At 67.8% G+C, this 24,676-nt stretch overlaps 4 protein-coding genes across 4 annotated transcripts; 2 read left to right on the top strand and 2 right to left on the bottom strand.

Annotated features, from left to right (window-relative positions):
- The first annotated feature begins 251 nt into the window (after positions 1-251).
- PPP1R16A (protein phosphatase 1 regulatory subunit 16A) lies at positions 252-3,646 on the top strand. Its single transcript, XM_049825593.1, has 10 exons — positions 252-515; positions 931-1,001; positions 1,562-1,707; positions 1,791-1,894; positions 2,020-2,144; positions 2,244-2,369; positions 2,447-2,522; positions 2,618-2,747; positions 2,842-2,992; positions 3,123-3,646. Exons 1-10 carry the CDS (start codon positions 257-259, stop codon positions 3,486-3,488), a joined length of 1,554 nt encoding a protein of 517 aa, XP_049681550.1. The 5' UTR covers positions 252-256; the 3' UTR covers positions 3,489-3,646.
- LOC126049344 (alanine aminotransferase 1-like) lies at positions 3,402-13,908 on the top strand. Its single transcript, XM_049825606.1, has 12 exons — positions 3,402-3,479; positions 6,473-6,677; positions 8,111-8,200; positions 8,321-8,429; positions 8,530-8,660; positions 10,067-10,310; positions 10,901-10,980; positions 11,067-11,203; positions 11,945-12,119; positions 12,662-12,817; positions 13,081-13,193; positions 13,521-13,908. The coding sequence occupies exons 2-12, from the start codon at positions 6,492-6,494 to the stop codon at positions 13,609-13,611; spliced, it is 1,512 nt and encodes a 503-aa protein (XP_049681563.1). The 5' UTR covers positions 3,402-3,479; positions 6,473-6,491; the 3' UTR covers positions 13,612-13,908.
- Positions 13,909-14,118: 210 nt separating this feature from the next.
- Positions 14,119-18,625, bottom strand: LOC126048191 (alanine aminotransferase 1-like). The gene is made up of 10 exons (XM_049822846.1): positions 18,497-18,625; positions 18,246-18,354; positions 17,723-17,856; positions 17,387-17,630; positions 17,216-17,295; positions 17,006-17,142; positions 16,752-16,923; positions 16,133-16,288; positions 15,279-15,391; positions 14,119-14,246 (listed from the first exon to the last, which is right to left on the bottom strand). The coding sequence occupies exons 1-10, from the start codon at positions 18,623-18,625 to the stop codon at positions 14,156-14,158; spliced, it is 1,365 nt and encodes a 454-aa protein (XP_049678803.1). The 3' UTR covers positions 14,119-14,155.
- A 1,751-nt stretch (positions 18,626-20,376) lies between these two features.
- LOC126050668 (uncharacterized) lies at positions 20,377-24,570 on the bottom strand. The gene is made up of 13 exons (XM_049828846.1): positions 24,313-24,570; positions 23,949-24,093; positions 23,752-23,847; positions 23,353-23,638; positions 23,132-23,258; positions 22,723-23,039; positions 22,479-22,639; positions 21,848-22,133; positions 21,596-21,760; positions 21,237-21,539; positions 20,993-21,153; positions 20,628-20,913; positions 20,377-20,530 (listed from the first exon to the last, which is right to left on the bottom strand). Exons 1-13 carry the CDS (start codon positions 24,568-24,570, stop codon positions 20,377-20,379), a joined length of 2,745 nt encoding a protein of 914 aa, XP_049684803.1.
- Positions 24,571-24,676: the final 106 nt, after the last annotated feature.

Raw genomic sequence — 24,676 nt, 5'->3', positions numbered from 1 at the left:
TCCGGCCTCCCCCCGCCTGCGATTTTTGGGTGCTGAAAGAGGGGGCCGGGAGCGCCCGGCAGGGGGGAGATGGTTCCAAAACACCGATCCCTGTCTCCGGAGCCTGCGGCGAAGCTCCGGGAAAACACTGGGATACAGGGATAAGCTGAACCCGTCCCCGCTCTGAGGGGCTGTGGGTGATGCTGGTGGGGGAGCCGGCGGTTCCGTACCCCGTTCCCAGTGGGATACGCTGCGTTCTCCGGCAAAGCTCCTCGCCATGGCCGAGCATGCGGAGCTGCTGGCGGAGATGCCGGCGGTGGCACGGCTGAGCACGCCAGAGCGGCTGAAGCACGCTCAGAAACGCCGGGCCCAGCAGCTGAAAAAATGGGCGCAGACAGAGAAGGAGGCGCAGGGGATGAAGGTCGGAGCCGAGAGGAAGAAGAGGAGGAGGAAGAGCAACAGCCAGGGGAAGAGAGTGACGTTCCCCGCCAGCGTCCGGCTGCTGGAGGCGGCTGCCCGGCAGGACGCTGAGGAAGGTGGGTGCCGGCGGTGGGGCCGGCGGAGCTGCTGCTTTTGGGGGGGCTCTGGGAAACCTGGAACCCCTGAAACCCCAAATCAAACGGTTTTGGGGTCACAAACGGGACGTGATTCCCGATTTTGCTTCCAAATATCCCTGGAAATGAGCCGGCAGCTCAGAGCCGGCATCCGTAAACCTGGCTACGGCACACGGCTTCCCAGATCCCGCTTGGTGCTGGCCGTGGCATGCTGGGCGCCCGGGGGTACCCAGGTTTGTCATCGTTTGGCATTGGCGCGGCGGGACTTTGAATGCAGCGAGTCCGACATACCGGCCAAAGCGCTGGTGCCAGATATAATGCTGGCGGGATGCTCCGAGGTGCAGGCGGCTGCCTGCGGTGCCGGCAGGACCCTCGGTAAAAACCTCTTTCTCTGCAGTCCGGCGGTTCCTGCAGAGCGGCATCAGCCCCGACCTCTGCAACGAGGATGGTCTCACCGCGCTGCACCAGGTACGCTGCGCCGGCACCGTTACGGCAGCTCCGGCTTCTCTCCCTCTGTCCTTTCCATCCCGTTAACCGGCTCTGCCCAGTGATGCCGGGTCCCGGCGTGGCCGGAGCCAAGCGTGGTGGGAGGTGCCGGGTGCTGAGCCGTCACTGCACCGGGGGCTGGATGAAGCGGTGGCACCGGGGTTTGGGCAGGGGGGGTGGCGTGTCCGTCCCCGTGGTGCCACGCCGGCGAGGGCACGGTTGTGCCGGGCCGGCGCTCACCGGCTGTTCGGGTGCACAGAGTTAAGCATCGCACCCCTCTGGTGTCGGCCAACGCGACTGAACCCACTCGGCAATGAGCCGCGGTGTGTGCCGGTGCCAGCCTGGTGAAGCCCCCACCGGGGAATCGCTTCCCTCCAGCTTGGATGGGGACACGCAGGGATCCCAGTGCCGGCTCCATCCCTCCGCGGTGTCTGAATCTGTCCCGGCTCCATCCCTGGGAGATCCTGGGGTGCTTTGGTGGGGGGGAGGTTCCCCGATACCGCTGCCCCCCGTAACCGCCGCTGGTGCTTTCTCCCTCCCAGTGCTGCATCGACGACTACGGTGACGTGGTGACGGTGCTGCTGGAAGCCGGCGCCGACGTTAACGCCCGTGACAGCGAGCTCTGGACGCCGCTCCATGCTGCCGCCACCTGTGGCCACCTCCGCCTGGTCCAGCTCCTCATCCAATGGTACCACCGCGCAACCGGGGCTGGGGATGGGCGCCGCGGTCGCTGTGGGGTGGCCCTGACCGCCGTGCCCGTCCCCAAAACAGCGGCGCCGACCTCCTCGCCGTCAACTCGGACGGGAACATGCCCTACGACCTGTGCGAGGACGAGGTGACCCTCGACTGCATTGAGACCGCCATGGCGGAGCAGGGTGAGCTTCGCCGCGCCGGCGCGGTGCCGGCAAACCGGGGTCGGCTCTGGGGTGAAGGCAGGAATCTGGCAGGGCGGTGGACAGGGCCCGGTGTTCTCCCCCCCTCACTCTTCTCCCACCGGCAGGTATCACCCAGGAGAAGATCGAGGAGGCTCGCGCCGCCACCGAGCGCGGCATGGTGCAGGAGATCCGGCAGCTGGTAGAAACGGGAGCTGACCTGGACGCGCCGCGGGGACACGGCGCCACGTTGGTAGGACGGGCGGAGGCCAGGGGGGTGCATTGGTGGTGACGGTGGTGACGGCACCGCCGCTGGCTGAGCTGTCCCCGACCACATCCTCGTCCCCGGCAGCTGCACATCGCGGCGGCCAACGGTTACGTGGAGGCGGCCGAGCTGCTGCTGGAGCACCGGGCCGGCATCGACGCCAGGGATGAGGACGGTTGGGAGCCTCTCCACGCCGCCGCTTGTTGGGGACAGGTAGGTATGGGCGGGACAGGCAACCCCTGCCGGATTTTGCCGTCCCTCACCCTCCGCCTGTCCCTCTGCCCGCCCAGGTGCAGCTGGTGGAGCTGCTGGTGGCTCATGGTGCCGACCTCAACGGGAAATCGGTGCTGGATGAGACCCCCTTGGGTGAGTGTTTGGTTTTTTTTGGGGCGGGGGGGGAGATGTCACTGAGGCGGGTTTTTTCTTGGGGCGCCGGGTGACGCTGCTGCTCTCGCCGGCAGACGTCTGCGGGGACGAGGAGGTGCGGGCCAAACTCCTAGAGCTGAAACACAAACACGACGCTGTCATGAAATCCCACGAGAAACACAAATCCTTGCTCCAACGTCGCACCTCCAGTGCCGGCAGCCGCGGGTAAGGCTGGAGAAACTCTTACCGGCACCGTGCCGGTGTAACCGTAACCAGTGGGGAAGGGGGGGTTGAGGGGATCCAAAATTCTCCTCCCCAGGAAGGTGGTGCGGCGGGTCAGCGTCTCGGAGCGCACCAACCTTTACCGGAAGGAACATGAGCGCGAAGCCATCGTCTGGCAACGCGCCGAGCACCGCGACAGCGAGGACGAGGACCGGCAGACGGACGCTGAGCTCCGCCGCCGCTTGGCCGTGAGTCGCCAGGGATTTGGCTGAGGGTCCGTCCTCCCCCCAGCCCCAACCACAGCATCGCCAGGGCGGTGACGCGCTGTTCCCTCTTTTTTTCTCCCCCTCCCTCCCCCCCCCCCCCCGGCTCTGACAGGTTCCCGCGGGATTAACGTCGGCAGAACCCCCTGAGCTCCCACCGCAACGCAACGGCATGGCCCTCTGTTCCAAAAAAACAGAGCTTGGCGTCGTCGTCACCGCGACGGACCCGGCACGGGAGAAAACCCACCATACCCTTGCCGACCTCAAACGGCACCGAGCGGCCGCCAAACTCCAGCGCCCGCGCTCCGAGGAGCACCCGCGTCCCCAGGAGCACCCCGTGGCGGGGAACCCCGCTTCCCCTCCGGCACCAACACCGGTACCGGCACCTGCCGGCGGCACCGGCGACCCCCCTCTCCTCAAACTGACGGCTCCGGCCGAGGAGGCTCCGGCCGAGAAGCAGCGCTGCTGTAAGGTGATGTGAGCCGCTGCGGCGCCTGCGGGTGCAGCGCCGGGCACCCCAAAACAAACCAACCCCCCCCTCAACCGCACTCCTCCTCCCCGGGAGCACTTGGCCTTACGACTACTCTTGCCTCTTTTTGACTGTTTTGTCCCCAAAATGGGACGGGTTATTTTTTTTTCCTGCCGAAATCAAACCCGCCTGGTTTTTGTTTTTTTTTGGGGGGGGGAGGGGGTTGTTTGTTTTGTTTTTGTCTCTGGGGGATGACGGGGTGGTGGTGGCTGCACGTGTGTGTGTCCCCCGCCCCCTCCAAGGGTGTCCCTCGTCCCCGTGCCGCCCCGGCGGGGACACGGCATCACCAAACCGTGGTAAAAATAGCCCCGTCCTTGCACGTGTGTGTCCCCCCCCTCGCTTCCCCTTCCACCACCGGGGTCCGTGGGCGCGGGCAGGGTGTGGGCAGGGCGTGGTACTGCCTGTGAGGGTGTGGCTTTGCTCCCCCCCCCCCCCCCCCCCCCACTCTACCCACGCTATGGGTCAAGCTCTGGGTCACCCCACGGCGCTGCGCCCCACGGCGTTGGGCTGGGTTAGGGGCAGGCAGGGCCGGGCGGCGCGGTTATATTTAGGGAGCCGGCAGGCAGCTGCTCGCAAAGGTCAGGCCGCGGCGGTGACACCCCGGGGGCTCGCGTCCCGTGTGTCTGCCCCCCCCAAACCTTGCCCCACAGCTTATCTCCCCCCCCCCACACCCCAACCCTGCCCCACAGACAAAGGTGAGCCGCCGCCGTGGGGCCGGTGTCGCCCGCCGTGGGGTATGGGGATGGAGGGGGGGTTGCTATGGGGGGGTGTGTGCGTGTTTCGGCCCCATGGCGCTATGGGGCTGGTGGGGGTGATCGCGGCAGCGCCGCCCCACCTTGTGTGGGGCTGATAAGGGCGCGCGTGGCCCCACACCCACGGGTTTGGGGGAGGGATGACGCCGCCGGGGGACTTCGGGGCGGCAGTGGGGGGAGCAAGGTGCGACCCACGGCAGCCTGGAAGGGTGGGTGCGTGGGGCTGGGACCCACGGCGGTGCTGGAGGGAGTGTGTGGGGCTGGGACCCACGGCACTCGGGGGAGGGAACGTGTGGGGCTCCCCATGGGTCAAGGACGCTGCGGGGGTGAGGGGTGCCCCGTGGGGAGGGGGTCCGCTGCGGGGCGCCCCTTGTGCTGGGGGTGTCTATGGGGCACCCCATAGCGAGGGCCGTCTATGGGGCACCCCACGGCCAAACGGTTTCCCCTCCCCCCGGAGCAGCCGCAGCCAATCGGCTGCGGGCGGGCGGGGCCAAGGCCGGCTGTTCCGCGCCTTTGATTGGCTGCGGGAGGGGAGGGGCGGGGCTGGCGCGGGGGGGCCGTTGCGGGCGGTAGGGGGAGCCGGGGGGGGTGAAGCAGCGCGGGGCCGTGGGGGGGCTGTGGGGCGGGGGGGGAGTCCCGTGTGTGTGTCGTCCCCCCCCCCGCAGTTGCCCCCCACGGGGGTCCCAGCCCCCCCGTGGCCCGCTGTGGGTCCCCCCCGGCCCCACTGTCCCCGTGTCCCAGTGTCCCCACATCCTCCCGCCCCGTGTCCCCCGTGTCCCCCGTGTCCCTCATGTCCCCCGGTCCCCCCCCCCCACGTCCCCTCTGCCCCCATTTCCCCCGTCCCCCCATACCTCATGTCCCAACCCCCCGTGTGTCCCCTGTCCCCCGTGTCCCTTTGTCCCCGTGTCCCCCATATCCCCCCATGCCCCCTGTGTCCCCCACGTCCCGTGTCCCCGTGTCCCTTGTTTCCCATGTCCCCCGTGTCCCTTTGTCCCCGTGTCCCCCGTTTCCCATGTCCCCCCCATGTCCCATGTCCCCTGTGTCCCCATGTCCCCCATATCCCCGTGATCCCCCCCAGATCCCCCATATCCCCACGTCCCCCATGTCCCCCCCATGTCCCCGTGTCCCTTGTTTCCCATGTCCCCCAGATCCCCCCATGTCCCCCCGTGTCCCCCATGTCCCGTGTCCCCCCACGTCCCACGTGTCCCCCCGTGTCCCCCCGTGTCCCCATGTCCCCCCGTGTCCCCCATGTCCCGTGTCCCCCCGTGTCCCCCATGTCCTGTGTCCCCCCACGTCCCACGTGTCCCCCACGTCCCCCATGTCCCGTGTCCCCCCGTGTCCCCATGTCCACCCGTGTCCCCATGTCCCCCCGTGTCCCCCATGTCCCGTGTCCCCCGTGTCCCCCCGTGTCCCCCATGTCCCGTATCCCCCCACGTCCCACGTGTCCCCCCGTGTCCCCATGTCCCCCCGTGTCCCCCATGTCCCGTGTCCCCCCGTGTCCCCCGTGTCCCCCCGTGTCCCCCATGTCCCGTATCCCCCCACGTCCCACGTGTCCCCCACGTCCCCCATGTCCCGTGTCCCCCCGTGTCCCCATGTCCACCCGTGTCCCCATGTCCCCCCGTGTCCCCCGTGTCCCCCCGTGTCCCCCATGTCCCGTATCCCCCCACGTCCCACGTGTCCCCCCGTGTCCCCATGTCCCCCCGTGTCCCCCATGTCCCGTGTCACCCCGTGTCCCCCGTGTCCTCCATGTCCTGTGTCCCCCCACGTCCCACGTGTCCCCCATGTCCCGTGTCCCCCCACGTCCCCCGTGTCCCCCCGTGTCCCCATGTCCCCCCGTGTCCCGTGTCCCCCGTGTCTCCCCCCGTCCCACGTGTCCCACGTCCCCGCCCGTGGGGCAGGACCCTCCGTGGACACCCACCCACCCACACGCGGGGGGGTGTCCGTGTCCCCGTCCCGGGGGGGCCACGGCCGCGGGCAGTGCCGGTGCCCGTTGCCCGGGGCGGTGCCGGGGGTGGGGGGGGGTGTTGGTCTGTCCGTCCGCCCGCCCGTCCGTCTGTCCGGTACCGGTGTCCCCGGGGCGGGGACAGACGGACACGGGGGGCGGTGGGTTTTTTTCTTTTTTTTTTTTTTTTTTTGGGGGGGGGGGGGGGGGTGCCCGATGCTGAGGGCTCTGCGGCCCCGCAGGCTCCCGACCGGGCGGGCGATGGCGGCGGCGGCGGGATCGGGAACATCCTCGGGAATATCGGGAACGTCGGGATCGGGCCCCGGGGGGGGCCGGGGGCCGGTGCTGACCCCCACCACCATGAACCCGGCGGTGCGGCGGGTGGAATACGCCGTGCGGGGACCCATCGTCACCCGCGCCCTGCAGCTGGAGAGCGACCTGCGGCAGGTACACCACCCCCCCCCCCCAAAAAAAAATAAACTGGGGGGACACCCCTGACCCACCCACCCAAAAAACCCGGGGTGACCCCCCCAGGGTGCAGGATTAGTCCCTCCTCCTCGTCACCCCCCACCCCCCCAGTCCCCGTGTCCCTGGGCACCTTCCCGCTGGGACTGGGTGGGTGCCATGGGGGGGGGTCCCACGGGTGGGATTGGGGGGGGGGTCTCAGCACCCAGTCCCCCCCCACCCCCACCCCCCCCAGCACCCACCTCCGTGCCAGCCCCGCCTCACCCCGGCACTCCCTGTCCCTGGCACCCAGCCCCGGGCATGGGGCACCCTTGGGTGCTGGTTGGGGTGGGGGGGGGGGAGCTGAGGGCGGGGGGGGGGTGACAAAGGGTGACGGGGGTGGCGGGGGCAGAGTCCGGTCTCTCGCGGAGGTGGCCAAAGTCCGGGGCTGGGCAAGAGGTGGCCGGTGGCCACCCCGGGGCTGGGGACGTCCCCGTGGGCCGGGGTGACGGGGGGGGGGGCACACTGTGTCCCCGGCTGTCCCCGTGTCCCCACTGCCAACCTCTCCCCCCCCCCAGGATAGGGGACGCGGGGGTGATGGCAGGACCGGGGGGTGACCCCAGTGCTGGTGACACCCCCCACCCCAGCGGTGTCATCCCCGGGGGGGGGATTCTGACCCCTGACCCTGTCCCTGTGTGTCCCCCAATCCCCGTCCCTGTCCCCAACCCTCTCGTCTGTCCCCACGGCTGTCCCTGACCCTGTCCCCATCCGTGTCCTTGAACCCATCCCTGTCCCCCGTCCCCATCCCCGACCCTGTATCTGTCCCAATCCCTCTCCCGATGGCTGTCCCTGTCCCTGTCCTTGAACTTGTCCCCGTCCCTGTCCCCGTCCCCATCCCCGTCCCCATCCTTGTCCCTATCCCCGTCCCTGTCCCCTGTCCCTGTGTCTGTCCCCAATTCCTGTCCCCTGTCCCCATCCCTGTCCCTAATCCCTGTCCCTGTCCCCATCCCTGTTCCCGTCCTTGTCCCTGTCCCCATTGCTGTCCCCTGTCCCCATCCCTGTCCCTAATCCCTGTCCTCTGTCCCCATCCCTGTTCCCGTCCTTGTCCCTGTCCCCATCCCCGTCCCTGTGTCTGTCCCCAAACCCTGTCCCCATCACTGTCCCGATGGCTGTCCCAGTCCCCATCCTTGTTCCCTGTCCCCATCCCTGTCCTTGAACCCATCCCTGTTCCCGTCTCTGTCCCCTGTTCCCATCCCTGTCCCGATGGCTGACCCTGTCCCCATCCGTGTCCTTGAACCCTTCCCCATCCCTGTCCCTGTCCCCATCCCCATCCCTGTCCCCGTGTCTGTCCCCAATCCCAGTCCCCATCCCCGTCCTTGAACCCATCCCAGTCCCCATCCCGGTCCCCGTCCCTGACCCGGTCCCTGTCCCCCCAGGGCGTCCCCAAACCCTTCACCGAGGTCATCAAGGCGAACATCGGTGACGCCCAGGCCATGGGGCAGAAACCCATCACCTTCCTGCGCCAGGTACCGGCTGGCGGGGAACGGGACACGGACAATGGACCGGGACACTCATCCGGGAGGGCACCGGGGTGTCCGGAGCTGAGCCATGTGTGTGTCCCCCCCCATGTGTCCCCCCCCCAAAAGGTGACCGCCCTGTGCCTCTACCCGGCGCTGTTGGCCGAACCCTCCATCCCCGAAGACGCCAAGGATCGGGCCCGCCGGTTGCTGGCAGCCTGCGGCGGGCAGAGCGCCGGTGAGTGCCCGGTCTGGGGGGGGACGACACACACACACACAGAGGGACACTCACGACACCTCCATGTCACCCCCCGCCCGTGTCCCCCCCCCCCAACCAGGTGCCTACAGCGCCAGCCCCGGCATCGAGCTGGTGCGGCGAGACGTGGCGCGGTTCCTCCAGCGCCGCGACGGCGTCCCCGCCAGACCCCAGGACATCTTCCTCTCCACCGGGGCCAGCGATGCCATCGTGGTACGGGGTGGGGGGACACGTCGGCCATCTGTCAGTGTCACCCGGTGTCCCCCCGTCCCCCCCTCACCGGGCTGGGTGCCACCCGTCGGCCGTTCCCACGGCGGGCACCCACAAAGGGATCTTTGTGCCGGGTTTGGCACCGGCCCCGGCGCGGGCGGTTGCCAAGGTGGGGGTGGCGGCACCGGGGGGACGATGTGTCCCCCCGCCGTCCCCACGCCTCCGCGGGGTCCGTGCCAGCGCCCTGCCGCGCTCGGCGCCGCTGCGGCCGGGCTCTTGCCGCGCCGTCCCCTGGCCCCGCGACGTCCCCTGCCCCACGCGGCCCCCACGCCGTCCCGCTGTCCCCATCCCCACGCCGTCCCGTCCCCTCGCTGTCCCCTGCCCACACCATCCTGTCCCATCATTGTCCCCCTGCCCACGACCTCCCGTCCCCACCGTTGTCCCCATGACGTCTCTAGCCCCGCGTTGTCCCCACACCCCCGACCTCCCGTCCCATCGCTGTCCCCATGCCCACGACCTCCCTAACCCCATACCATGCCCATGCCCACGCCGTCCTGTCCCCACGCTGTCCCCACGCCCACTCCATCCTGCCCCATCATTGTCCCCACGCCCACCCCATCCTGTCCCCATGCTGTCCCCATCCCTTCTCTAGCCCCAAGCTGTCCCCATGCCCACACCATCCTGTCCCTTCATCATCCCCACGCCCACGCCATCCTGTCCGGTGCTGTCCCCATGCCCTCTCTAGCCCCACATTGTCCCCACGCTCACACCATCTTGTCCCCGCATTGTCCCCATGCCCTCTAGCCCCGCACTGTCCCCACACCATCCCATCCCCAGGCCCACACCACCCTTGTCCCCTCACTGCCCCCGTGCCCACACCATGTCCCCACGCTGTCCCCATGCCCACGTCATCCCGTCCCATCATTGTCCCCACGCCCACACCATCCTGTCCCCACGCTGTCCCCATGCCCACGTCATCCCGTCCCATCATTGTCCCCACGCCCACACCATCCTGTCCCCATGCTGTCCCCATGCCCTCTCTAGCCCCACGCTGCCCCCATGCCCACACCATCCTGTCCCCTCAATGTCCCCATGCCCACACCATCCTGTCCCCATTGTCCCCATGACGTCTGTAGCCCCACACTGTCCCCATGCCCACACCAACCGTGTCCCCACGCTGTCCCCACACCCACACCAACCCATCCCCACGCCCACACCACCCTTGTCCCCTCACTGCCCCCATGCCCACACCATGTCCCCACGCTGTCCCCATGACGTCCCTAGTCCCACGCTGTCCCCACGCCCACACCATCCCATCCCCACGCCCACACCACCCTTGTCCCCTCGCCCTCTAGCCCCTCCGCGTCCCCCCGCCGCCCCCAGACCCACGCGTCCCCTTGTCCCCTCAGAGCATCCTGAAGCTGCTGGTGTCGGGATCGGGGGCGTCGCGGACGGGGGTGCTGATCCCCATCCCGCAGTACCCCCTCTACTCGGCGGCCATCGCCGAGCTCAGCGCCGTGCAGCTCAACTACTACCTGGACGAGGAGCGGTGCTGGGCGCTGGACGTGGCCGAGCTGCGGCGGGCGCTGGCCGAGGGACGCCAGCGGTGCTGTCCCCGCGTCCTCTGCGTCATCAACCCCGGGAACCCCACCGGTAAGCTGGGCGGAGCGGCGGCGCTGGGTCAGGATGGGACCCCACGGCTGGGATAACCGGGGCTGGGCTGGGACCCCCAGGCTGGGACCCCCAGGGCTCAACTGGGACCCCAAGACTGGACTGGGACCCCCAGGGCTGGGAGCTGGGACCCCCAGGGCCGGACTGGGAGCCCAAGACTGGACGGAGACCCCCAGACTGGACTGGGACCCCCAGGGCCGGACTGGGAGCCCAAGACTGGACGGAGACCCCCAGACTGGACTGGGACCCCCAGGGCTGGACTGGGACCCCAAGACTGGGACTGGGACTCCAAGCTTGGACCGGGGACCCCTGGGCTGGGCTGGGACCCCTGGGCTGGGACCCTGTGGCTGGATTGGGACCCCAAGCTTGGACTGGGACCCCCCAATACCCTGCTGGTACCAGGGCTGAGCCTCCCAATGCCCTACCAGTCCCAGTGCCGGGGCTGGGACCCCCAGTGCTCTACTGGTACTGACGTTGGGACCATGACCCCCAAAACCCAACCAGTACTGGGTCTGGGACCCCGCCCCCAGTGCCAGCACCATGATGTCCCCTGACGCTGTGTCCCCCCCCAGGACAGGTACAGAGCCGGCAGTGCATCGAGGACGTCATCAAGTTCGCCTTCGAGGAGAAGCTCTTCCTCATGGCCGATGAGGTGAGCGGGACCCACGGGGTGCCCCCCCATCCCCAGAGGGACCCCGGCATCCAGGTTGACACCCCACCACCCCTCCCCGTGTCCAGGTGTACCAGGACAACGTCTACGCCGAGGGCTCGGCTTTCCACTCCTTCAAGAAGGTGCTGTTCGAGATGGGGCCACCCTACTCCGAGGTGGTGGAACTGGCCTCCTTCCACTCCATCTCCAAGGGCTTCATGGGCGAGTGAGTCCCACCACCAGGCTCGTCCTGGCCACTGTCACCCCGGGGGGGGGTGGCCGCGGTCCCGTAGGTCCTAGGGATGCCACAGACCTGGGATAGGGATGGAGATGACTTGGCCCATGCGTCCAAGGGTAGGGATGGAGATGCCACCAGCTCGTGGGTGCCGTGGGTTTGGGATGGGTGTGCCACCACCCTGTGGTTCCCCAGGGTGGAGATGGTGATGCCACAGCCCGGTGGGTCCCGGGAGGGCAGACGGTGATGCCATGGCCCCGTGGGTCCTCGGCGTGGGGATGGGGATGCTCCAACCCTACGGATCCTGTGGGGTGGAGGTGATGCTGCCACGACACTGTGGGGACAACATGACACAGCTCTGTGGGTCTCGGAGGACGTAGATGCTGCAGCCTGGTGACTCCTTGTCTGTGGATTCCCATCACAGACCCCCCCCATCTGTGGGTCCCTCTGTAGGTTCTTCGGGGGTTCTCATCACGGCCCCCCACCCGTGGGTCCCATCTGTGGGTCCCTCTCTGTAGGTTGCTGTTTGTGGGCCCCCACCCGTGGGTCCCCGTCCAGGGCTCCTCCTCCATGGGTCCCCATCCATCACTCCCTATCCACGGGTCCCAACTCATGGGTGCCCACCTGTGGGTCCTTTCCGGGCGTCTCCATCTGTGGGCTCCCTCTCACGTGTCCCTGCGTCCCCCACCCTGTGGGTCGTGGTCGGTGCCGCCACGGGTCATGTCGTGCCAGGTGCGGGTTCCGCAGCGGGTACATGGAGGTGGTGAACATGGACCCCGAGGTGCAGCAGCAGTTGGCCAAGCTGGTGTCGGTGCGGCTGTGCCCACCCGTGCCCGGGCAGATTGTCCTGGATGCCGTCGTTGACCCACCGCAGCCTGGGGATCCTTCATATGAGCTCTTCAACACTGTGAGGGATGGGATGGAGATGGGATGGGATGGGGATGAGATGGAGATGGGGATGGGATGGAGAGGAGGATGGGATGGAGATGGGGTTGGAGATGGGATGGGATGGGGATGAGATGGAGATGGGGAGGGGATGGAGACGGGGATGGGATGGAGATGGGATTGGAGATGGGATGGGATGGGGATGGAGATGAGATAGAGATGGGGATGGGATGGAGATGGACGTAGGGATGGGGATGGAGATGGGCATGGGCATGGCCATGGGGATGGGATGGAGATGGACGTAGGGATGGGGATGGAGATGGGCATGGGCATAGCCATGGGCATGGGATGGGATGGAAATAGGGATGGGATGGAGATGAGATGGAGATGGGGATGGGATGGAGATGAGATGGAGATGGGGATGGGATGGAGATGAGATGAAGATGGGGATGGGATGGAGATGGAGGTAGGGTTGAGGAGGGGATGGTGATGGAGATGGAGATGATCATGGGCATGGGATGGGATGGGGATGGGAAGATGTCCCCAGCCTGGCTGTCCCGGCAGGAGAAGCAGGCGGTGCTCAGCGCCCTGGCACACAAGGCCCGGCTCACCCAGGAGATCTTCAACAAGACGCCCGGCATCCACTGCAACCCCGTGCAGGGTGCCATGTACTCCTTCCCCCGCATCGAGCTGCCGCCCCGCGCTCTGGCCGCTGCCGAGGTGCCCTGGGGCTGGGGGCAGGATCCGTCCTGGGGGCTGTGGGGCTGGGTTGGGATCAGTCCTGGGGGCTGTGGGGCTGAGCAGGATGAGTCCCGGGTGCCTTGGGGCTGGGCGGGATCAGTTTTGACCAACATGGGGCTGGGCAGGATGAGTCCCAGGCAGTGATCGAGGCCCCCTGTGATACGTGGGGCTGAACCCTGCCCCATCCGTGGGTCCGAGGTCCCACGGCAGCGCGTGGTGCTGAGCCCTGCCCCGTCCCGCAGGCGCAGGGTCAGGCCCCCGACATGTTCTTCTGCATGAAGCTGCTGGAGGAGACGGGCATCTGCGTGGTGCCGGGCAGCGGGTTCGGGCAGCGGGAAGGCACCTTCCACTTTCGGTGGGTGCTCGGGGGGACAGGGATGGGGTCGGGGCTGGAGGTGGGGGGTCGCAGGTGGAGGAAGGGTTGGGGTCCCACCATGGGGCTGGATCTCCACCCCGAGACCCCTGTCCCCACTTGGGGGGTGGCAGGGGAGGTGGGTGCAAGGTCTGGGGGGGGTACGGGGAGAAGGGGGCGACTTGGGTGCCCAATGGGTTGGGTGCAGGGTGGTGAGGGGCTTGTTGGGGGGGGGGGGGGGAGCAGAGATGGGGGTAGAGGGTCCAGGGAGATGCTGTGGGGGTGTCATTCCCCCCCAGCCCTGATGCCAGTCTGCCCCCCGTCCCCCAGGATGACCATCTTGCCACCCACTGAGAAGCTGCAGGTCCTGTTGGAGAAGCTCAGCAGCTTCTACGCCAAGTTCGTCAAGGAGTACTCCTAATGCCGGCGTCAAATCCCCCCCCCTCCAGACCCCGGCACCCCGCCACCAGCACCAGTAACCCCACACTCCCCGCTGGGCCCCGGGTGCCGCGGGCTGGGACCCTGCCCCGGCTGGTCTCAGTGGTCTTCAAGTGCCTTCAACCTCTTTGTGCCTTTTTTTGGGGGGGACACGAGGGCACCCCGTGTCCCGGGGCTGGTCACCCCCTGCTGTCCCTGTGTCCCCTGGGGGGGGGATGACACAGGGACGGCAGGCAGGGCTGGCTCTCCCCTCGGAAACCCCACTAATAAAAGGGTAGTGACCACCTGGGTCGACCTGTCCATCGTCTATGACCAGGCACCCATGGGTGCCCCCCCCTCCGCCCCACCAGCACCCAACCCAGGTGGGCTGAGACCCCCCTGCACTCATGACGCGGGTCCCTCGGGGGGTCTCTGTGGGGTTGGGGGGATGGGGGAGGCAAAGGGAGGCGTGGTGTGATCTGTGGGAGCTTTAATGGGGTTGGTCGGGGTGAGGGGGACGGACACATGGGGCCGGCGTCGCCCCCGCGTCAGGAGAAGTCTCGCAGGAAGGCGGCGTGGAAGCGGGTGAGGGCGAGCAGCACCCGCTCCAGCGTCTCAGCCGGCAGCAGCAGCGACAGCCTGGGGGGGGCCGTGGGGGGGCCGTGGGTGGTCCTACCCCCCCTCCACCCAGCCCTGTTCTCCCTCAACCACCACCCGGTGTCCAAACCCAGTGGTCCCCAACTCCTCCTGCTCCCCAGCCCCACCATCGGTGACATCCCCGTGTTCGAACTTCAGCTGCACCCCCCCCCCCCCCCCCAAATCCAACTGCCCCAACCAGCCTCCAACCCCAAACCCCAACACCCAACCCCAATATCCAAACCAATCTCCCAACCCCAGCCAGCCCCCCACACCCAAATCCTAACATACCAAACCCAACACCCAACCCCAACCAGCCTTCCCCAAACCCCCGCCCCAACCAGACCCCACCCAACCCCAAAACCCAACCCAATCTCCCAACCCACCCCCAACACCCAAACGCTGACATCCCAACACCCAAACCAAACCCCAGACTCTCAACACCCAACCGCCCAACTCAACCCAGTCCCTCCGCACCAAACCCCACCGCCCAGTGCCAAACAGCCTCCGACACCCAACCCCAAACCCCCAGACCAGCCTCCGACACCCAACCCAGTGCCAACCAGTGCCAACCGTCCCCGACCTCCCAACTCCAACCATCCCCAACGCCCAGTCCTGACCTCCCAGCCCCAGCCAGCCCCCAACTGTCCAACCCCAACCTCCCAGTGCCAACCAGCCCCCAACCCCCCAGCCCCAACACCCAACTCCAACCAACCCCAACCCCCCCAGGCCCAACCAGCCCCCAACCCCAACCTCCCAGTGCCACCCAACCCCAACCAACCCCCATCCCCAGCCTTCCAGCCCCACCCAGACCCCCACCGCCCACCCCACCAGTCCCCAGCACCTCCCAGCACCCCAACTGCCCGACACAAACCATCTCCCCCTGCCCCCCCCGAGCCCCCAGCACTGCCCACCCTCCACCCAGCCCCAAAACATCAACCCCAATCGCCATCCCACCACCCTCCCCACACCTCCTGTAACTCAACCCACCCACCCATCCCAGCACCCCAACCCCCTCACCCCCCCCCCAGGTACCCCAGGTGGTGGGTGCCCTCTGGCTGCCCAAACTGGCTCCCTGGGGCCAGCGTGATCCCTGTCGCCTCCCGTAGCTTCTGGCAGAAGAAGACATCGGGCTCCAGGCCCAGCGCCTGCGGGAGAAGGGATGGGATGGTCACCCTGCACCATGGGGGGGACCCTGTCCACCCCCATGCCACAGGGTGCCCTGTACTCCCAGGGTGTCCCATCTCCCCAAGATGCTCCACATTCTCATGGTGTCCCATGTCCCTGAGATGGCTCCTGTCCCCAGGATGCCCTGTACTCCCAGGATGCCCTGCACTCCCATGGTGTCCCATCTCCCAGGGTGTCCCATCACCCCAGGGTGCCCTGTACTCCCAGGGTGTCCCATCTCCCAGGGTGTCCCATCACCCCAGGGTGCCCTGGACTCCCAGGGTGTCCCATCTCCCAGGGTGTCCCATCTCCCCAGGATGCTCCATACTTCCGTGGTGTCCCACGTCCCTGGGATGGCTCCTGTCCCCAGCATGCCCCATGCTCCAGCATGTCCCACATCCCCAGGATGTCGTGTGCCCCATGTCCCCAGGATGCCCTGCACTCCCATGGTGTCCCATCACCCCAGGGTGCCCTGTACTCCCATGGTGTCCCATCTCCCATGGTGTCCCAACATCCCAGGATGTCCCTTCACCCCAAGATGCCCTGCACTCCCATGGTGTCCCATCTCCCATGGTGTCCCATGTCCCCAGGATGCCCTGCACTCCCACAGCATCCCATCTTCCATGCTGTCCCACATCCCTGGGACGGGTCCCGTCCCCAGCGTGCCCCTCTCCCCGGGCACCCCGCACCCCTGGGGTCCTCCCCGTCCCCCGGGCGCTCACCTGGGCCCGGCGCAGGGCATGGGGTGGGAGCTGGATGCGGGGGAAGGCGCGGGCACCACCCTGCACGGGATGGCAGCGGATGCCGGGGACCCGGCCCAGCACCTCCTGCACCCGGCGGGCATTGCGGGCCAGGTCATGGTGCAGCCCTTGCCTGTGCTGGGGGGGGATTGGGGGGGGCTGAGCCGGAAGGTTGGGTGGGATTGGGATGGGATGGGATGAAGATGGAGGCGTGGATGGGGATGGGATGGGGATGAGGATGGAGGCGTGGATGTGATGGGGATGGGATGAGGATGGGGATGGAGACATGGATGGGGATGAGATGGAGACAGGGATAAGGATGAAGGCATGGATGGGGATGAGGATGGGGATGGGATGGAGGCATGGATGGGATGGAGATGGGATTGAATGAGGATGGAGATGTGGACGGGATGAGGATGGGGATGGAGACGTGGATGGGGTAGAGGCATGGATGACAATGGGATGGGGATGGAGACACAGTTGGGTATAGGATGGGATGGGATGAGGATGGGATGGATGGAGATGGGGATGGAGGCGTGAATGGGGATCGGGATGTGATGGATACGATGGCCTGGGCTGGAGCACATGCACCATCTCCCACCTCCTCCAGAGCCTGCTGGATGGGATCCCCCTCATCCGGCGGGTCCATGAGGAGGTCGAGCAGGATCCGTCCCAGGACACAGGGCCGGGGGATGGACTGCGCCAGCTGGAAGGGCAGCATGACGCTCTCCTCCACATTCACCAGCTCCAGGAACCCCGCGCGGAAACCGCTCCTGGGGGGACACGGAGCTGCTCCTCACCCACCCCCGCCCACCACGGCATGGCCGCCCTTCACCCGGCGCTGCCGGCACTCACTCGCCGGCGACGCTTTTGGAGAGGGAATAGAAGGAGACGAGCTGGACGGTGGAGGCGAGCGGGGCACCCATCTCCCACAGCACCCGCTTGAAGGAGAGGAAGGGGCGGCCGGGGAGGAAGGCTCGTTCCTGCTGCACCTGCGGCACCCAGCGCTCAGGGGAAGCCGGGGTGGGGGGCACGGACACCCCCCCAACCCCGACCGGCACCCACCTCGTCCGCCAGCAGCAGGAGGTTTTCCTCAGCCGCCAGACGGATGATGTCCTCCATGTTCTGCCGGCTCAGCACGTGCCCTGCCACGGGGAGACCCCACTCATTTCCCCCCCGGGTTGGGGAAACTGAGGCACAGCACCGCCATACCCCCCCCCCCCCCCAAAAACTCACCCGTGGGGTCTCCGGGGTTGACGACACAGAACACCTTGGGGTGGCATCTCGCCCTCGCCCGCCGCAGCGCCCGTCGCACCGTCTCGCCGTCCACCCCCCAGCCCTGCTCCTCGGCCAGCGGGTACGGCACGGCCACGGCCCCCGCCAACCCCACCGCGGCCCGGTGGAGCGGGGGACCCGGCACCGGCACCAGCACGCCCGTCGGCTGCGCCGCCGCTTCGTCCACCACCAGCGACACCACGAACTGGGGTGGGGATGGGGATGAACCAGGGGTAATATGGTATGGCCTCCCCCCCTCCCCCCCAAAGCCCCCCGTCACCGGCGATGGGGGCTCACCGGGAGGATGCTGGCGGTGCCGCTGCAGAGGACGACGTTGCGGGGGTGGCAGGGGACGCCGCCGTCGCGACGCTCGAGGAAACGGGCGACCCTGGTCGGGACCCCCAGGGCCCGGTGCTGGTGGTTGTAGCCCCCTGGGGACAGGGACGGGAGCGCTCCCGAGCATCCCGAATCCCGCAGGGGCGGAATCTCCTGATGACACCCCCCCTCCCTTGACAGCCTCACCAGTAAAGGGAAACCTCATGGGGCTGGCATGGGGCACCCCACGGTGTTGGGCACCCCACAGGATCTGAGGGGGGCTCCCTATGGGACCGGGCACCCCATAGCTCACGCAGGCACCCTACAGGCTCTGGGGGGGGCACCCTACAAGCCATGCCAGCCACCCATGCTGGGCACCCCACGGGACCCCCCCGTGAGCACCCCTATAAGCCATACCAAGGCTAACACCAAGCTCCCCGTGCGCTGGCGAGGGGCACCCCACACCGAAGCTGCCGGGCACCCCGAGAGCCGTGCCGGATCCTACCAATGTTGCCGGCATCCATCTCCCGTAGGATGCTCCGTGCCCGGTGCCGGGCAGCCTCAGGCATGGCGGGGCTGCCCAAAAGCTCGGGGCAGGCACAAGCGGCCACAACCTGGGGGGACGGGGAGGGGGGATGAGCCTGGCCACCCCAGGGGACCGAAGCTTTTCGGGGACACACACACACACACGACATGGTGGCAGGCCGGCGGTGACCACCGACACCGGTGACTGCCGACACCGGTGACCACCGGTACCTGACGCAGGACGGCCAGCGGGCTCCGTCCCACGGCGTGAGCGTCGTCACTGCCGCAGTCCTCAGGGACGGTGGGCACCGGCGTGGGTGGCCCCGGTGTCCCTGACGGTGACCCTTCTGCCGCGGCCATGGCCGTCCTCGTGGGGGAATGCTGGGGGGTGGTAACGGGGCGGGTAACGGGGCGGGTAAAGGGGGCGGGTATTTGGGAGGGTAACGGGGCGGGTATTTGGGAGGGTAAGAGAATGGGTAATTGGGAGGGTAAGGGGGTGGGTAATGGGGTGGGTAACAGAGAGGGTGATTGGGAAGCTATTTGGGATTGTAATGAGGTGGGTAATTGGGAGGGTATTTGGGAGGGTAATGGGGCGGGCATTTGGGAGGATAATTGGGAGGGTAAGGGGGTGGGTAGCTGGGAGGGTAAGGGGATGGGTAATTGGGAGGGTATTTGGGAGGGTAAGGGGGCAGGTATTTGGGAAGGTAATGGGGCAGGTAATTGGGAAGGTAATTGGGAAGGTAATTGGGAGGGCATTTGGGAGGGTAACAGGATGGGTAATTGGGAGGGTAATTGAGAGGGTAATTGGGAGGGTAAGGGGGCGGGTATTTGTGAGAGTATTTGGGTGGGTAAGAGTGGGTAAGGGGGCAGGTAATGGGGTGGGTGGACGGACATCAGTGCTGGCCCCCCCTGTGCCCCATATCACCCACACCACATGGCAGGAGTTGGGCACGGGGGGGGGTGGGACAGACAGACGGCCAGGACCCTGCCTGCCCCGGGCGTCCCGTCCCGCCACACACCGCCGAGCCTCTCACCATTAACCTGGGTCCCCTCCCCGTCCCCTCCCAGCCCACAGGTCCGGCTCCTGCCCCAGCCACAGTGGCAGTTGGCACCTCGGGGGGCATCGGCTGCCCCCCCATCCCCAGTGACCCCCCGGCAGCCGGCACAGGCCACCCTCCCCGCTGCAGCCCCGATGGAGTGGGTTGCCACCATCGAGGATGTGGTGGCCCAGGTGAGAGCCCCCACGGGACCCATGGGGTCCCCGTGGCCACCCAGAGCCCCATGGGATCCCACAGACACCCGTGGCCACCCAGAGCCCCACAGACGCCAGTGGTCCCAGAGCCCTACTGGTCCCCATGGTCACCCACAGACCCAGAACCTCGTGGGTCCCCGTGGCCACCCACCCAGACCCCGTGTCCCCACAAGGGACCCTACCCTGGGGTCCCCGCTCCGTTGGGGTGCCCTGGGATGTTCTGGGGTGCCTTCCCCCTCCTCCAACCCCTACAGCCATGTCCTCTGGGATTTTTGGGGAGGACACAGCGGACAGTGACCCCGCTGAGCCAGCTCCTGTCCCCAAAGGTGAGGACAAACCCTTCACTGAGGTCACCCGCTGCCATTTGGGGGACGTGGTGGCCACCAGCCCCTCATCTTCCTCCGGCAGGTAACGGGGAGCCCCGTAGCTGCCTGTGCTTGGGGGGTGCCCTACAGCTGGACGCCCCCCCCCCCCCCCCGAACCGTGGGGCCGTTGAACATCAATCCAGGCACCACCAAACCAGATGTGGGGCGCAGCTGGATCCATGACCCTTAGCACCCTCCCAGCACCCTGGGAATGGGTGCATGGGGGCAGATCCGGACCCTGGGGTCCCCCGGGGTGTCGGGGGGGTGGGTTGTGACGGGACAGCAGCATCCGCAGTGACCGCCCGCCGCATCGCCCCACATGCCGGTGGAGCACAAGGAAAAGCAGAAACAGGAGCCGGAGGCCACAGCAGAGTTTATACGGAGCTCCCGGCTGAGCCCTGCCGTGGGGTGGCTTTGGGACACAGCTTCAGTCCCCTTGTCCCGGTGGGGAGGGGACACGGACATGGCACCATCCCCCCACCCCCCGAAACCCCTCAGAATTCGGGGAAGACGCTGTAGACCTCGACCTCGCAGAGAGCCAGCTGCTCCTCCCGGCCGGGGATGGTGATGGAGACGTAGCGACCCGGCAGCCCCTGGCAGCAGATGGTGCTGAGCGAACCGGGGCCGGCGTCCGTGATGGTGCCGCAGCTGTCGGGGAGGAAGAGACGGGGCTCAGGAGACAGCGGCACCACTGGGGTCGTGATTCCCGCCCCCCCCTCCCCAAACCCCCACGTTTTTGGCTCACACGGGGTTGTCCCTGCTGCGCCTGGCCGGCGCATCGCCGACGTGGACCTGCGCTCCCCGCAGCCGCTCCCAGCAGCAATCCTGCCGGTTCTTCACCACCACGGCTGCCACGGCGCGGCGCCCGCCCAGGTCCACGCTCCACCACGGCTCCCGCTCTCGCCGCGTGTGGCTACAGGAGCCGTGTTGCCAGATTCCATCCCGGTTCCCGTCCACCGCCTTGGATGCGATGCCAAAACCGTTGGAGGTGGAGGATTGCGTCGCCCGCTGCTCCCGCGCCACGTTGGGGGCTACAAACATGGCAGGGTGGGTGGGTGGGTGGGGGTCCTGGGGTACCGGGGGTGGGATGGGGCTCTGCCGGCGGCTCACCTCCAGGCAGCGGGGCGCAGCCTTGCCGGATCACCTCCACCTCGCACAGCACCAGCGCGTCCTCCCGGCCGGGGATGAGGATGGAGACGTAGCGACCGCGAAGCCCGTGGCAGCAGACGGTGCTGAGCGAACCGGGGCTGGCGTCCGTAATGATGCCGCAGCTGCCAGGAGAGGAGGGAGGAGGAGGATGAGCTGGCACAGTCCTGGCGGGGGTCTTGGCGGCAGTGACGGGTCTGGGGCTCACACAGGGTTGCGCCGGCCGCGGTCGACCAGGGAGTCGCCGACGTGGATCTCGGCACCCTTCAGCCTCTCCCAGCAGCAGTCATGGCGGTTCTTCACCACCACGGCGTAGACGGCGTGCCGGCGGCCGAGATCTACACGCCACCACGGCTCCGGCTCATGGGTGGTGTGGGCGCAGGAGCCGCGCTCCCAGTTGCTGTCCCGGTTCCCGTCGACAGCGTTGGCAGCACCGCTGCCGGCGTCCAGCACGGAGGACTGGCTGGCCGGGCGGCCCAGTGCCACGTTCTGGGCTGCGGGGATGGCCGGGCTGGGGCTGCCGTGTCCCCCAAAACAGCCCCCTGGTCCCCCCCGGCCCCAGTCCACTCACCCCCGGGCAGCACGGCACAGACCTGCTCCACCACCTCCACCTCACACAGGCTCAGCCGCTCCTCCCGGCCGGGGATGGTGACGGTGACGTAGCGGCCGCGCAGCCCGCGGCAGCAGATGGTGCTGGTGGAGCCGGGGCTGGTGTCCGTGATGGTGCCACAGCTGCAGGGAGGGGGACGGGGATGGGGGGTGAGGGTGGGCAAGCGCCGAAGCAGCTGTGCACCGCAGGGCTGGCACGGCGGCACTCACACGGGGTTATTGGTGCCGTGGCTGGCAAGGGAGTCCCCGACGTGGACGCGGGCGCCTTTCAGCCGGTGCCAGCAGCAGTCCAGGCGGTTCCTCACCACCACGGCCTCCACGGCGCGGCGCCGACCCAGGTCCACCGTCCACCACGGCTCTGGCTCCCTCTCGGTTTGAGAGCATGAGCCGTGCCGCCAGTTACCATCCCGGTTCCCATCCACGGCGTTCATGGCACTGCCGGCCCGGCCAGCTGTGGAGGACTGTGCTGCCGGGCGCCGCAAGGCCAGGTTTTGGGCTGGGGGATGCCACGGGATGGTGACGCCAACTCCGGCTGCTTGCTGCCAGCGGTGACCCGTGGCCAGGCATCACCCCAGGGGCACAGAGCTGGCGCTGGGGTCTGCCCTCCCCCAGTCCCTCCAGGAACCCTCATGCCGTGTCCCGGCGCACCGACACGCCACCAGCTCGGTGACACGTGTGACATCCCCATCCCCAACCCTGGGACCCTCATGTCTCACCCCCCAGTTTCTCCCGGTGCTGCAGGGACTGGATCACCTCTGGGGGGGCTCAGGGAGGCCAGTGTTTGCTGATGGCCATCCGGCACGTGCTGGCTCCCTGCTCGGGGGGGTCTTTCGGTCCTTACCGCCGGGTGGGGGGAAGCAGCTCTGCGCCGTCACCTCCACTTCGCAGAGGACGAGGAAATCCTCCCGGCCGGGGATGATGATGGAGACATAGCGACCCGGCAGCCCGTTGCAGCAGACAGTGGTGGTGGAGCCGGGACCGGTCTCCAAGATGGCCCCGCAGCTACCGGGAGAGAACCGTCATGGCTACAGCCAGCGGGAGACTCCTGCGCCGGGGTGGGGGACCTCACCGGGGACCCCACTCACACAGGGTTGCGCTTGCCGTGGTCGGCCAGGGAGTCCCCAACGTGGACCTGGGCGCCGAGGAGGCTCTCCCAGCAGCAGTCACGGCGGTTGGTGATGGTGACGGCGTAGACGGCGTGCCGGCGACCCAGGTCTACACGCCACCACGGCTCCAGCTCCATCTCGGTGTGGGCACAGGAGCCGCGCTCCCAGTCGGCATCGCCGTTCCCGTCCACGGCGTTGGCGGCCAGGCTGATGGCGTTCAGTGTGGATGACTGGGTGACGGGGCGACCCCGCGCCACGTTGAGGGCTGGAATTGCCGGAGGGAGTGTGGCATGAGGCTGCCGGCTCCGGCTGTCGCCCTGCCGGCTGCCCGCAGCCCCAGTGGGAGCCCCTCACCTCCGGGCAGGGGGAGGCAGCCCTGCAGCACCACCTCCACCTCGCACAGCACCAGCGCATCCTCCCGGCCAGGGATGAGGATGGAGACGTAGCGACCTGACTGCCCGGCGCAGCAGATGGTGCTGAGCGAACCTGGGCCGGCATCCGTGATGGCGCCACAGCTGTTGGGGAGGAAGAGACGGGGGTCAGGAAGCGGCAGCACTGCTGGGGTGGTGATCCCCGCCCCCTCCCCAAATCCCCACGTTTTTGGCTCACACGGGGTTGTCCCTGCCGCGCTCGGCCGGCGCATCGCCGACGTGGACCTGCGCTCCCCGCAGCCGCTCCCAGCAGCAATCCTGCCGGTTCTTCACCACCACGGCTGCCACGGCATGGCGCCCGCCCAGGTCCACACTCCACCACGGCTCCCGCTCTCGCCGCGTGTGGCTACAGGAGCCGTGTTGCCAGATTCCGTCCCGGTTCCCGTCCACCGCGTTGACGGCAATGCTGATGTTGGGGAAGACGGAGGACTGGCTGGCCGGGCGCCCCAGTGCTGCGTTATAAGCTGCCGAGGAGGGGGTCAGCCCATCAACGGGGCATCCCGGCGAGGCTTCGTCCCACTAGGAGCGACTTCATGGATGCTCCCACTGGTGAGAAGGGCAAAGGGTTGGGACTCACCAGCCGGCGGGAGAAGGCAGCCCTGGGTGGGCGCATCCTGTGCCAGGACCTCACCGAGCAGCAGCAGAGCCCAAGGCAGGGCTGTGGCGTGGGGGGCTGCGGAGGAAGGGGGAACGCGTAGGGTTGGGGACCACCCTGAGCCCCGGGGAGAGGGTCCCACCATGGGGAGAGGGTCCTAGCCTGCTCTCCAGGCTTACCCTGAGCCCACCGGCTCACACAGGTCTCACTGTCGGTGCTTACCACGAGACATGCTGGTGAGGGAAGGCTGGAGGGTCTCCACCAGTCCCTCTGTGATGATCCGGCCACCGGCGTACCCTCACCGCCTCCCTGCTCCGGGAAAACCTAAAGGGAAGAGGATAAGAAGGAAAGATCCAGTGCCGCAGCCAGCTGGTGTTTCCTTTGGGTCTGGCGGAGGAGGAGGAAGAGGAGGGATGGAGGAGGCTGCGCAGCACCGGTGTCTCTCAGGGATGGCACGGGCTTGGCACCCAGCTCCGCCGGTTAATATTTAAAAAGGTTTTGGCAACACGGTTGGGTGCCGTTTGCGGCGTGACCTTCCCCAACCGCAGACGACACCATGCCGGGGAAGGACGGCGCGTCCCGTGGGAGCTCAGCGCCGGGAAGAAACTGGGGCGTGAAGTTCTCCGGTTGGAAACCAGTTTCCACCCCAGCCCTGCCGGGATGGTTTCGGTTGTCCGAAAGCTGACGGGGGTGAAAACCAAACTGGTTTTTGGCGGTGGAGGGGGAAAGGGCTTCATCCTCCCTGGGTCTTCCCGAGAGCCAGGGGGGAGAGAATCCAATTTTGGCTGGAATAGGGGGCATGGTGGGGATGGCCAAGGTGATGGCCCCCCTTATTGCCACGGCAACAGTCCTCCTATGTCACCACGGTGACAACCCCTGCTGCCGTGGTGACAGACCCCCCCATCAA

Source organism: Accipiter gentilis, chromosome 2 (assembly GCF_929443795.1).
Source record: "Accipiter gentilis chromosome 2, bAccGen1.1, whole genome shotgun sequence".
Taxonomy (NCBI): Eukaryota; Metazoa; Chordata; class Aves; order Accipitriformes; family Accipitridae; genus Astur; species Astur gentilis.
This window is presented reverse-complemented; position numbering and strand designations above follow the sequence as displayed.